This window comes from Pleurodeles waltl, chromosome 4_1, assembly GCF_031143425.1.
Source record: "Pleurodeles waltl isolate 20211129_DDA chromosome 4_1, aPleWal1.hap1.20221129, whole genome shotgun sequence".
In the NCBI taxonomy this organism is placed as follows: Eukaryota; Metazoa; Chordata; class Amphibia; order Caudata; family Salamandridae; genus Pleurodeles; species Pleurodeles waltl.
In genome coordinates this window covers 213,735,314-213,749,053 of record NC_090442.1, presented here as the reverse complement: position 1 = coordinate 213,749,053, position 13,740 = coordinate 213,735,314, and the positions used below count along the sequence as shown (strand labels likewise).

At 44.8% G+C, this 13,740-nt stretch overlaps 1 protein-coding gene across 3 annotated transcripts in view; it reads left to right on the top strand.

The window, feature by feature from the left end:
• FOXM1 (forkhead box M1) overlaps positions 1–13,740 on the top strand; it is a 140,025-nt gene that overhangs the window by 85,778 nt on the left and 40,507 nt on the right. For all 3 annotated transcript variants that reach the window (XM_069228163.1, XM_069228161.1, XM_069228162.1), the window contains exon 8: positions 7,723–7,901. In XM_069228163.1, the coding sequence (XP_069084264.1) occupies positions 7,723–7,901 (179 nt within the window). The remainder of the gene's footprint in view (positions 1–7,722; positions 7,902–13,740) is intronic.

The window sequence follows — 13,740 nt, the reverse complement described above, 5'->3', positions numbered from 1 at the left end:
CCCTAAACGGCATCAACGTAGACCGCGCCGACGACGCGACCGTTTATGCAAACACCGTCGATGAGGGACCCGTTGATGTTGACACTGAAAATTCCCTCTACGGCACCATTGACGACAATGCCACTGACATCACTGATCCCTTCATTTATCCTCTCCACCAAGTCAAGATCTAATACAGAGACAACCCTACCAGTACATACCTCACCTAGCAGTGTTCTGCCTTTTCCTCTTTCACGTTTGTTGGATCATGAGTCTGAGGATGGGGGACCCTTTGGGGTAGAGCATAGCCCTTGTGAATTGTACATAAAGTGTCAGGAGGACGAGGGTGATGTCCAATATTACAGGGACCAATTTTATACTGGTCAACAAGAATATAACGATTAATTCTATTCCACCTATGACCCACAAGAACAGGGACATTTTCTCCATATGCCATTAGAGTTGGTCAACAATCTCCAAAAAATGCTTCGGGATTATTACAAGAGGTTTCTTGATCTGCTGTCTTCTGCACCACTAACACCTGCACCCATCCCATATCTGCAAATTTGTACACCACTTGGTCAGCCCCGTACTCTGCCATTACCAGTAAAGTCCTTTACCCATGCTGGCAAGTACTTTAGCAGAGCCTCGAGGACGACCAACCTTTCTCGGATGAGGACAGAGAAGAGTAGGAAATAAGAGATTCCACTTTCATACCTAATGAGTGGGATGACTACTTCATCCCGACACCATCCCCACCTATGCCTCCACCAGTAGACTCACCACCAGGCGACACTTGTGGTTTCCACACTATTATGGAGGTAGCAGCGAAAATATTTCAGCTTCTTCTGATTCCTACATGATTTCAAGGGGTCAACAAAGAAATCCATAAGAGCCATCTCAACCATAGATTTCATTTGGGAAGAAGTATTAAATTCAATGAAAAATCTAGCTATGGTGGCAGCTATGTTGCTGAGACTCTACAAGAAATAAAAGAACTGCTTGCGTTGTAACAGAATCCGGCTCGAGTTAGCTGACTAAACAAGCTGGGACATTGTCATAACGCAAGCAGCTCAGTGGTGATCAAGGAATCCATTAACCCCTGTCATTGCACCACCTGATAGAAATTGGCACCGACTGGACAATACCGGCAAGTGTTTCTCCCTCATGGCAGCTCTACAGTCAGAGCGGCTTGTTCCCTGGTGATATTGGGGCGTTACAGCAGGTAAATGTGGTCTGACATGGCTCAGTACCTAGACCAAGCAGAGGATTCAAAGCTTGAGGCTAAGAAAATTCTCCAGGAAGTAAAGCATCAGCTGAAATAGGTTGTGCCATTTAGCTCTCCTCCACAAAATTTAGGCAATTACCTGGAGCAGCAGTACTCCACAGGCAAGGTTGGCTGAAGGCGCAACAACTTTTAGACCTGAAATCCAGCGCAACATCCTGGGTATGCCATATAATGGCAAAGGCCTCTTAGGCAAGCATGTTGACCATGCGCCCCAAACCATCAAGTCAGATACAAACACTCCCAAGTCCTTAGGCATCCTACAGGTGCGCAGACAGCAGTTTCAAGGAGCAAGAGGAAGGGGTTCCTTCTAATTTCAAGGAGTATATCAACCTTACATACAACAGCGATCCTTTCATGGCCAAAATCGCCCACAGTGTACAAAGCAACATTGGCAGCCACCTCCAGCGTCGAACTACTAAAAGGCCTAATGTGCTAAAGTATTTTAATTGCCTTTATAGTTTCGCCTGGGGGACTTAACACATGGCCCTAATGTAATTTTCAAACAATTTAGAAAAATCGAAAATGGGAGAAATGTTTCCAAACAAAGGACAATTTTGGATTCCTTAGTGGTATGACTTTACTGAGTCGTACAGAAAATGTCAAGTCTTGTGTCCCACTTCTGCCCCAATGTGGGAAGCTGGCTCTTCATATGATATATCAAAATGAGATATATTGTGCAAGAGTCCAGGGGTTCTCTTACTAGTGGACAGGGACTTGCTTTAGCTTTCCCAATGTCCTCTTTTAGGTTTTAGTGTGGTCGAGCAGCCTTAGACTTATCAGAGAGGAGTGTCCGGCATCTGCAAATACAGTCAATAAATGAGGCACACGAGCCAATAAGGAGAGCCACATCAATTTGCAAAAATAACAAGTATCTTTCTATATGTTTAGGCACCAGAATCAATATGATCAGTTTAGTACGTTTTGCAAGAAAAATCTTTACAGTTTAGAAAAGTCAACTCTTGGTGCAGTGCTGGAAAGCTGCAATGTTATCCTATGGAGGGAAAACAAATACGGTGTAGGTGGTTGATCTGGTGGACACCTATGGTGTTGGCACCCTATACCAGGTCCAGGCAACCCTTATTAGTAAGTATTACATTGTTGAGGAAGCCAGGGCTCTCTAGTGGTAGATGTGGTGAGCAGCCAAGACTTCTCTAGGAGGAATGTTAAGCACTTGAAATACCACAGTAGTCCCACAGTAACTTATCACATATGAAAGGAACCACACAGTGTTGCAGTATAAAGGTACTTTATTATAGCAACACTGAGCTAGAATACTATAGGCAATCCCTCCTCTCCGGAGGTAGGTACACACAGATAAGTACTAGGAATGAGCATAAAACATTAGAAATAGCAAGTGCCCTATATAGAGGCCAAACCATATACTAAAATAGCAGAATGAGAGAATGGGTCCCCCACCAGAGGATATGGAGTGATTAGCCAAGGACTAGGAGAGTATAGAACCCCGGAGATGAGTATCTAGAAAACTCCCAGCGACCAGGAGAGCAGAGGTAAGTTCCTTGGTCATCCCATAGGGTAACAGGGACTTAGAATTGGAACAATGCAAGAACAGCACCAGGCTGGTGGAACCCAGTGGTGGATTCCAGATGAAGGGGACCTGTAATAGAAGGGGACAGAGTCCAGTCCACACAGGAGTGTCCAGGTGGGGCAGTAGGCAATGCCTACCTTTTCTTAGGGTGAAGATCCGGGACGACAGTGATGGGTGAAGGTCAGCTGAGTCCCGGAAGTAGTCTAGGAGCTGTCTCTAGACGGTTGCCGAATTGCAGACGGTTCAGTGGTCAGGAGGACCACGAACAAAGCACAAGCAAATGCAAGTTGAAGCTGAAGAAGATTTGCAGGGCTGGGGAGGACCAGCAAGGTCCTGGGGACTTGACCCTTGCAGGGGAGTCCGGGCTGACCCTAGGAAGACAGGAGAAAATCTACGCGCAGCCCACTGGCAGCAGGCACAATAAGTTGCAGTGAGGCCCAGGCAGCACACATGAAGAGGAGTCTCATATCGCTGGAGGAGCCGAGAGGAGACTGTCCTTGCAGAGGTAGAGTGCTGGGGGCTGGAGATACTTTGGGCCTGAATATCCCTCGGAGCAGGGGTCAACAAGCCTTGGTTGCTGCAACAGTCACAGTGCACAATCATTCCGTCCTGGAGGAAGAGGCAAAGGCTCACCATCTCCCAAGTTGGACAGAAGGCAAAGAGGACCCAGAGGACCCCCTCAGAACCACCACCTTTATTGGAGAATCTTTGCAGATCTGGAGGAGAGCGGACCTCGTTGCCTTAGGTTCCTGCAGATGAAGAGGATTAACTCCTTCACTTCAAGGGAGATTCCTTCTTGCTTTTTTGGTGCAGCTTAAGTCTTGCCGACTCCAGAGGATGCAAGCCATGGAAATGTTGTGAGGTGCGGACAGGAGACGCAGAAATAATGTTTCTGGGCGACGTCATCTCGGTGTTGCAGTCTTGTTTGGTTCCTGTGAAGTCCAGCAGCGGTTCCAGGAGTCGAAGAGGTAATTGCAGAGGAGTCCTGGTGGAGTCTTGCATGCCAAATCTGGGGGCCCCACCGGCAAGGGAGTACCTAAATAGCCCAAAAAGGAGCTTGCCAATTTTGAATGTGACCACCTGTCAGAGGGAGTCACTGATGTCACCTGCCTAACCTGACCACGCAGATGCTCCCAGGAGCCTCTGCCCATCTTGGTTTCAAGATGGCAGAATCAGGTGGCCACCTGGAGGAGCTCTAGGCACCACCCCTGGGGTGGTGATGGACAGGGGAGTCGTCACGCCCCTTTCCTTGGAGTAGTTTCGTGCCAGAGCAGTGATTCTGGGCTGGTGAAAACCGGATAATGCTAGGAGGGCACTAAATGTGCCCTTCAAAGCAGTCTGGTGGCATGGGGATGCATCTCCTCCCCAGCCTTGTAACACCTATTTCCAAGGGAGAAGAGGTTGCACCCCTCTCCCACAGGACATCCTTTGTTCTGCCTTCCCCTGTTTGAGCTGGTCAAGTAGCAGGAGGGCATAATCCTGCCTGGTGGGCTGCCCGCAGCCCCTGAAAGACTGGTAGGAGCAGTACTGGGGGGTGGAGGGGTTCTCTAAGGAGCCCCCAGAATGCATGGAGTCTTGCCACCAATACTGGCATCAGTATTTGGGTATGATTCTGACATGTTTGATACCAAACATGCCTAGTTTCGGAGTTACCATTATGTAACTGGTCAACATGTGGCTTACCCGCACTCATGAACTGCAGTAGATTGGAACTGGAGTTCATAGGGGCCCCCCTGTTCATGCATGGGTGTGCCCACATACAAAGGGATGGACCTGCACCCTGACCTTTGGGCTGGAAGGGCCTACCATAGGGGTGACTTACAGTGACCTGGTGTAGTGACCAGCAGTGAAAGGGTGCATGCACGTTTTCACGCAGGCTGCAAATGGCAGGCCTGCAGACAGTTTGCATGGGCTCCCATGGGTGACATAGCACATGCTGCAGCCTATGGGGGACTCCTGATATACCAATGCCCTGGGTACACAAGTACCATATACTAGGGACTTACAGGGGTACACCAGTATGCCAATTGTGGGGTGTAAAGGGTACCAAGACAACCACATTTGAAGGAGAGTGTACAATCACTGGATTTCTGGTTAGCAGGATCCCAGTGAAAACAATCTAAGCACACTGACCGGCAGAAAGTAGAGGTATCCCTGGCAAAAAGAGGGGACTTTCCTACAGTGGTCAATGGGCTACTTACCCCTGGGGTCACTACACCCCCTCTATGGCAACTTCTTGTGGGAAGTGGGCATAACCCTATCCCAGAGGTCCTAAATCTGCCTCCACCAAGATGGCAGATTTCTAAATGTTGTGTCCCCATCAGGCAGTGCACCTTAGGAGTGGGACTAACCTTGAGGGGTGGACACCTCTGAATACTACATTTCCCCCCTGTCCAGGTGCCAAATGAGTCCTGGGGCAGGGGAGTCGGCCTGTCTCCTTTGAGTGAAGCCAGGTATGCAAACCAAGGGCGGTGGGCTTCTTTGAAGCCACCTGCCTTGGACTGCAGATTCACAGGTCATCCTGTTTGGTGGGGTGTGTAAACACTTCTGCAAGAGCATGCTTTTGTTTCTGACCGCCTGAGAGCAAAGGTTCTCACCATTGGGGGTCAGAATTGTCTAGTGGTGGCAGGCTGGCTAAAACTAGTCAGTCCACACACTGGTAGTTGGTAGGTTTTCAGGGGGCACTCTAGGTGCATGTATGAATAATCCCATTAGTGGCATCATTGAGGTTTTATTAATACAAGTTGTTTGAGATCAAACATCCTTATTTTCAGTTAAGCCATCATGTGGCTAGGAACTCGCATTGACCTTTGTCCAGCACATGTACTTAAAATGGCTTCCCTGTTCACTCACTGTCTAAGAATCGACAGACATAGCAGGGTCATATCTGCTTGTGCAGATATCCCCTCATGTGTAATATAAGGCAAGGCTGTAAGGCCTGCTGTAGGGGTGACTTACATATAATGCATGCAGTGGTAGGGGATGTGCCACACAGGATGGGGGCCATGTCGTGTCACTTTTAGCTGCACCAAGAATCGCAGCCTGCAATGGCAGTCTGCATGTGCTAGGTGAGGGGTCTCTGAGGGTGACACAATACATGCAGTAGTCCTTGGGAACCCTCTTTGGTACCCATGCCCTGGGTACCAGGAGTACCATTTGTTTAGGGACTTATAGGGGGGCAAAGATCTTGCCAATTGGGGAAAAACTGCACAGTTTTAGGGATAGAGTTCTGGCACTGGGGACCTGGTTAGCAGGATCCCAGTGCACTTTCAGTCAAAATTGCATCAATTACCAGGCAACAAGTGGGAGTGACCATGTCAAAAAAGGGGTACTTTTCTACACTCATGAAGGTTTAGACATTCAGGGTTGGTGGATGGCGAAAGAAAATATTTGTGGGACAAGATATCTGAGGTCCAACCAAGATTTCATCTCACAACAAATGCCTGAAATAGCTGGGTCACACATCTAGAAAACATGTTTGAGAGACAATGTGAGAAAATAATCCATAAACCTAATGGAATGAAAAGCAGTCAGGCTAGCTAGGTTACCTTAAAAACCAAGAGGGATGAGATCAAGCAGCTATCTTGAGAAGCTCAGCAGCTTTGGCATTGGAATCTACATCACAGGAGCAACTTGTGGAACATGTTCTAGTATTACAAAAGGAGACATCAGATGCCATAAGCATAATGGAGCTTGGTTCAAGGCAAGTGGAAATGCTATCTGAAACACGAGGCACATGGGCATGTCAAATGCCAAAGCTATAGACGCAGATGATGGTATCTTGACTGACAAAGGGGAAAAGTTTGTTTGAGGTATTTCTATGCGCTGATCCTGAGTGTTAAAAATGAAAAAGGTGCCATGTACCTGGATACAAGTCTTCTCCTGCGTGGATCCCTATGGTACCTGTCAGTGGAGATGCTAAGCCACTTAAAAGCAGATATGTATCTTCGGTCCAATATTTGAGGCCGGGAGCAACAAACAGGACAATCGAGGTCCTGTTCACCTGGCTACAGCAGACTTAGAACGTGGTTTTCTGAACATTCCACTGAACTGAAAGAAACTTCTGCAGGCAGCCAGAGTCATTGCCACTATTCCCACGTTCTTTAAATAGAAGGGATTTTGCATTTGGGCATAATATTCATTACTATATGATAATAACATTGATCCCCTTTCAATACTAAGTACTACTTTGCCTCCTTCAGTTTAAAGAATGCAGCATAAGGTATTCTTTGATTAAAGCACATCTATTAGCTATATCAGGGTATCGAAGGACTTCTCTACTCCATCCTTGTTCTCGGCCACACTGGTTGAAGAATTGCATTCTGCACTCGTAACACTCCACCCGCCATGCGCCTTCACCACCCATTGCCTAAGCATAAAGCTGGAGTTCCTCTGAGATGCATTCAACAGGAGGCATGGCTGATGAGACTTCATTTTTTGCGGGAGTGCCGTTTCTGGAATTATGCAAGGCTGCAGTTTGGTTTCCAGATCAGACCTTGACCAAGCATTACTATCTAGATCAGTGGTACCCAACCTTTTGACTTCTGTGGTCCCCCACTTTATCAGTACTGGAACCCAGGGAACCCCAATGAATCATTATTGAAATCTGGGAAACCCCCTCCCCTTTAATAAGTCCTTTCTGAAAACTGGGGACCTAATCGGTTAATAAATTTTCTAAGCAGTCACGGACCCCCCCTGACCCGGACCACAGAATAGGAACCACTGATTTAGATGGCCAGTGCAAAACCGAGATAGCAGTAGGACAGGCGGTGCTGTGTGAATTAACATAAGCTTCAGCATTACTTATATTGTATTTAAAGTACTGCTTTGGTACTTGTAATTCAAGCATGCAAATCTATAAAAAATCTAATGCTGGAGAAGAAAGTTTATTTTTTTTATTTTCCTCCAGAGCGAAAAATGAAGCTATTGCTTCCGCGAGTCAACTCCTACTTTGTTCCAGTCCACTTTCCACTCAGCCAGCAGTTTCTTCAGCAGCCCTCTGGAAAGATGCCACTCTCATCCAGCCCTTCCTCTTCTGCTTCCACTGCTGACCTGACCAAGAGCAAGCATGTGCAGATTGTGCCAAAGGTCAGGAGCAATGTCCTATGTGTTTTAATGCAATGTGTCTGGAAATGTTGTTAATTGTTTGTGCAACGCTGCTTATCTGTATAGTGCCTTGCAGGGCCACATTGAATTGGCATTTGTCATTTCTGTGAGAACAAGCTTGTTTGCAGTGCAGGTTAAGGTTGAATATGTTCTAAAACAGAGGCGCCCAATGTTCATTTCCATTCCAAATGGTAATCATGCTTCTAATCTGGTTTCCCTTGAAAACCTTGACTGAACCATGTGCCTGCAGATGAATATGGGACATCTCAGTATTAGACTAGTTCTGGTACTCTCTATCTTATTGTAATGTCAAACCTGCTATATAGTAAATCGATCTAAACAGGCCTACAAAAAACTCCAGTCCACTGAATGCTTCTAGTAGAATTAGTGATAAAGTTCAAGGCCTTTTAATCGTAAACAGTCCTACTGTAAAAAAAAGAAAAAAAAGAAAAAAAAAGCTCCTCTTGTGGTAAATGTGAAAATAATTGGGCTAAACTATGCATTGTACGGCCCAGTTTGTCATTAATTAATCCCTAGTCTTAGGTTTTATTTTGTAGCTTGTTCGCGGTGACACTGAAGCCGAGATCAAAGGGGCTTTCTGGAAGCTCAGTCAGATGTCCATTATGGGATACGAGTGCATTACAGAAATCCAACTAACCTTTACTTGTTAGAGTTCTGTGACTGTTTATCTGGTGGGAAGTACGAGTCATGAGTTCATATTCTGGCCATGGAGTCACAACCTTCCTTCTGTTACTGGTAATACTACCAGCTGCTATTTATAGAGATTAGAAATAGCAGAAGCACCTTATTGAGCACTATATACTAAAGAAAAATACACTTCTAATAACTGTATGGTACAGATCAGCAAATCTGCTACATTGTTGTGAAGGTTTCAGTACTCTGATATTCTGATATTACTGCATGCATAGAACAAAACTGAACAGGAGGGCATGGTTAGAGCTCTATGGATGTCTAAATGGAGTTTTACCAATGTGTCAGTCATGGGATATCGGTGGATGGTGCTGATCATTACTGGAATATGTAACTACGCTTAATGAGACTAAACATCTTGGAGAGCTGCTGTGCCTGCTGCAGAGCTCCACAAGTAACCCCCAGACTGTTTTTTCTTTCCTGTATATGCAGGGGATCTGTCATTTTGTGCAGAGTATATGCAGAGATCATTGTGTAACCGGCTTGCCACTAGTTCCTAGCTACTTCTCACAAGTTCCTATCCTGGAAAGTAGTTTATTGGGATTATACTCCTGTTTCAAATATTTGCATGTAACCCGCAAATTTGAGTTTTGTCGGGATAGCTGAAACACTAAAAGGTGATTGGTGAAATGCTTGCAAAAGTGTCAGCCACTGGCGATTGGTCAGGCTGCATTCTGTTCAGCTTTTTTTGCCCATTGTACCAGCTAGCAGACATATGCAAATCATCCTTGGTTGTGCGCCTATAGGAACAGTCTAGCCTACACGTCTAGGCAATGGAACAAAGCAGGCCAGTTTCAGCCTTATTGGGCTCATCACAATATTACAGCTTGAGTCCTGTGACACTGCAAGCACTGGACCAACATCTGGAAATACCTGCTGCACGTTCAGTGCCACACTGAAATACAAAAGGTAATATGCTAGCAAGTCTGATTCACTGGCCATTGCTTGGCTGTATCCAATTCTGTTTTTTCCCACTGTCACTATATGCAATAAGCAGCCATATGCTAATCAAACTTGATCCTAGTCTAGTAGGAACAGTTCAGCCCCAAACTACCAGTCCAGGTCCCCTCTATAAATGAACACAAGCATATCCATTTGTTGGGCCTCTTCAAAGAGGTTTATGTCAAGTTCTCTGGTACAGCTGGCCTTGGCCCCGCATATCCTACAGAGACAGAACAAGTTCTGATATTCATATAGCTGGTATCTGTCTGGAGAGTCTCCTACGTTTTCAGCTGTGAAGTAGTGGTACCTTTCACATTGAAATGTCGATCTATCTCACTGCTTCTTGGTTTCATGGAACCTCTTCCTTAGTTAAATTTTTAATGTATGTTGGCCCCCACAAGTTCCTTCTTTGGACCCTTTTCTATGTTTCAGAATGGATCCTGCACTGGTTTCATCCCGAGAATTTAATTTAGTTCATAGCCAGGAAAAGGTCTGCTGCTAGTTTGCAAAAGAGTTTCATCACATGCCTAAAATGTCTAAACAAGACTTTGAGTGAATGCATGTAATTTATGGATTCAGATACGCCGGCCTTCGATAATCTAGTGGTTCTATTTGATGACAGTGGTCTGATTGGGTTTAGCCACTACTTCAAACAGATTCAGGTCTGTTGGCAGATCTACAGACTGACAGCATTTAGAATCCTCAGCGGAGACTGAGTTTCATCAATATAAGAGTCCTGTTCTAGTACAACATGCCTATTGCTCTGATGTACTTAAGAGAGAAATAGAAAATGGAAATTCCAATGCTAAAGCTAGGCACACTTTTGAACTAACTTTACAATTTAGTAATAATCCTTTGATTAAAGAGGCTTGGGAGAAACCTCAGTATGCTCCTGCTGTTGCAAGTGCTTCCCCAAGGATGTATAGAACGCCTCACTTTTGTCTTCACATCGTTCTCTAGAGAGCTTGTAACTCCTGGCTTCTTCCTCTTAACTTAAGCAGCATACTTTCCACCAGTAACACCAGATGGAGTCCAAGCGTGATTAAGCAGGTTTGGTTTTTGCCCCAGGAAGCGTTGCTTTTGGTGCAGTGAATGGAAATTGTCCTATGACTAGTTGTGCCCAAGAACTGAGAGATTGCATCACTTTCCATGCCAGTCTTCCTGGTACAACATGAGAAATTATTTTCGAGAGATGATCAATAACAGTAGGGAAGCTACAAGGCGATCACTGCAGATAGGCTTGAATATCACAGATTCAGTTGAATGTTCTATGTTAAGTGTTTTTTTTTTTTTTTTCTTTTTTTTAAACACAGATGTGCCTGGAAGAGTTCTACTGGATTTGTCAGTGATGTCTAGGTGTAGTTCATAGATTTGTTTTAGGGAGACTGATGTGAAGTGGCTTGAGCATTTTAAGCAGAGTAAGGCTACTGCAGGAGGTCTGAGTTTAGCCTCCTCCTAGATTATACTCCACCAGCAGTACAGATGCTTTCTAATGGATGCTTCGACCTGCAGAATACTCTTCTTGAATCGCTTCACTGTGAAACTGGATCTAGATACTTTGCAATAGTTCTGTGGTGCCAACCATTTTCACCACAACTCCGCCGCAGCCCTAGAACCTCCCTGGACAATATGCAATGCAGTCAACCAAGGTACTGTTCTGTTTTGTTAGGACATCTCTACTAAAGTTGACGGGCTTTAAACATTGCCACGCCTGTGGTTAACCGATGTCACTCTCAGACCTTCATGGTGTCTATCTGTAGTGTCTCCACTAGCTGCACAACTCCAAGGCCTAGAACCCCTGTGGCCACGTGTATGCCAAGGCCATCAAAAAGGAAGCGGCTAAGCTGTTCTGGGCTCTGAAAAGGGATAAGTGGTGCCATTCCTCTTCCAGGTACTGCGCCAGGTCTCTCTGTGGCTCTCCTTCACCAGAAGTGCCGTGTACAGGGAAAGGGGACACCATGAGGTTTCACAAGTGGAGTAGAAGGAACTCTTCAGCTCCATGGTGTCAATTCTGTTCGAGGGTAGGTCCTCTGGGAGGCTGCTCAGCTTTCTGACTCCATCCTCTGAGGCAGACTTAGAGCCAGTCTTTGTGTAATTAACACTTTTGCCTAAAGATGTTATTCTGGCTGTTGTCATTAACTAGTTTGTAATTTTAACATGAGTCTATACAAAAGGCACCCAATGCAATGAAATTCACACGTTTCTGACAGTTATACACATTTAGCAAATACTTTTCAAAATGTTGTCCACAAGCAAATAATGGAATCACAATTATATGTTTAAAAAATCTTTGGTTTCAGGTTTTTGCAGTGCTCCCATTAAATGAGTTGTTGAAGTGCCTCTTTAAATTTAAAAAAAACAAAAAAAATCCGTGCAGAACCATATTAACATACTTAGCAGCCACTTCTGGATTTTAGACTCCGGACCCTAGAAAATGAAACAGCATTTTTGGGATCCTTTTAGATTGTAAGAGCCCTCTTCAAGTATCGCTGCGTTGAGAACTTGATCTGTGATTTGTACTGTTTATACATGCATTTGTATAAACAGTAAAACAAAATGTTTTGTATAAATAAGAATTCATTTCACAAACACATTAAAGTGCGTAATGTTTTGAGTCATGCTGCAGAGAATCCCCCCTTCACAAAACTCATCAATTGGAGATGTTTATCATATCTGCCGTGAATTTAAACAGATGGCACGCCTAGCCAATCGTTAGTGAAAATACGACCAGTTAGCTTTTGCAAATACTTTTGAATGGAGAGAAACCCTTCGTGCAACATTTTTCAATAACGTATTCTCTCCAGCAGTGAATATTTAATAGATTCACATGCTTGAATCATTCCTCGTTGTCAGGTTGGAATCACTCCGTAATCAATGTTAGCTAAGCACTGTGTATTACACTGAATAACATTGAAAAACAGCAGACTACATACCAGAAATCCACCTGTTTGTGCTACTTGAATGTCAGCCAGTCAAGAGAGTAGCACACTTTGCCTTTCCCCTGACAGAAGCTTTCAGCTGCCAGATTTTCTACTGCACTTTAAGTATTATGGTGTCCTCTGGAGGTCTGTCTCCATTTAAGATTTTCCTGAGTTTTTCCTAATTCGATTCCTTCAGCTCTATCTCTACCTTACAGTAGCAAGGTTGTATTATTCCTTATTTTCTCAGACGTTTTATTTTAGGTTTTGTCTGAGGTTTGTGAGAATAAATGTTTCTTCAAGGCTTGTAAGCCCAGTGACAAGCAAACACTGTATATACACGATGCACATTCCAAATGTTTTTGCTGCCTTGATCCCAGTCACAACCTGAAGAAATGTGACCTCTGCAAAGCCTTTTCATCCAATTGCTGAGGGACAGAAAGAGGGTTGTCCCTGGCGATCCCTGAGAAAAGGCAGAGGCTTCCACCTCAAGGACATGCTGAGTCTAAAACACCCTCAGAGAAGTCTTCAGCATCAGGTCAAAAACTCACCGACACTTTTGAGCTATCTTCAGCATTGGCAGACAAGGGTTCTCAGCTCCTGAGGAAGCATTTGCTTAAATCAGAGGTTTGTGCCATATAGTCTCGAAATGCCTTTCAACAAGCAAAAATTTACCTCAGAAAAGTTCAACAGTGTCAAAACCATTGACTCCTATTCTAGGTGAGACAGTTGATGACTACACACGAGAGGGTCTGCAACAACAGTGTTAATGACATATCTAATAACGCTTCTTGATGAAACTATCTTCAGTGTTGGCAATTTTGCTGTTGTCTTCTGTTATGCCAATTCAGTCCTTTCTGGTCTTCCCATGCATTTAAAGCCTTCTAGAAAAATATTACGGTAAAACCTCTTCTGGTTGCTAAAGAGAAAACAAAAGGAGCCCGACCTTGATCATATTGAAGCTTTTGTTGGTCAAGATGACTATCGATCCCTGACAGCCATGAAGCTGTCCAGCATGCTGATATTCATATCCAGAAGAGGGATGCCAGAGATGACCTTCAGGAATGGTGGTGCTCTCCTAAGTGGAGACACTTTGCATCTATGCCTCGAGCTAATTCACTTGCTCAAGCAATACCCCACTGATGAGATGTAAGTAGGTTGAACTGGACTCAGGTTGCTTGTGTTCCTGTCTGAAGGGGGCCTGGTCTGGCATTTCAGGCTGGACTGTACCTTTTAGGAACAGAACCAAG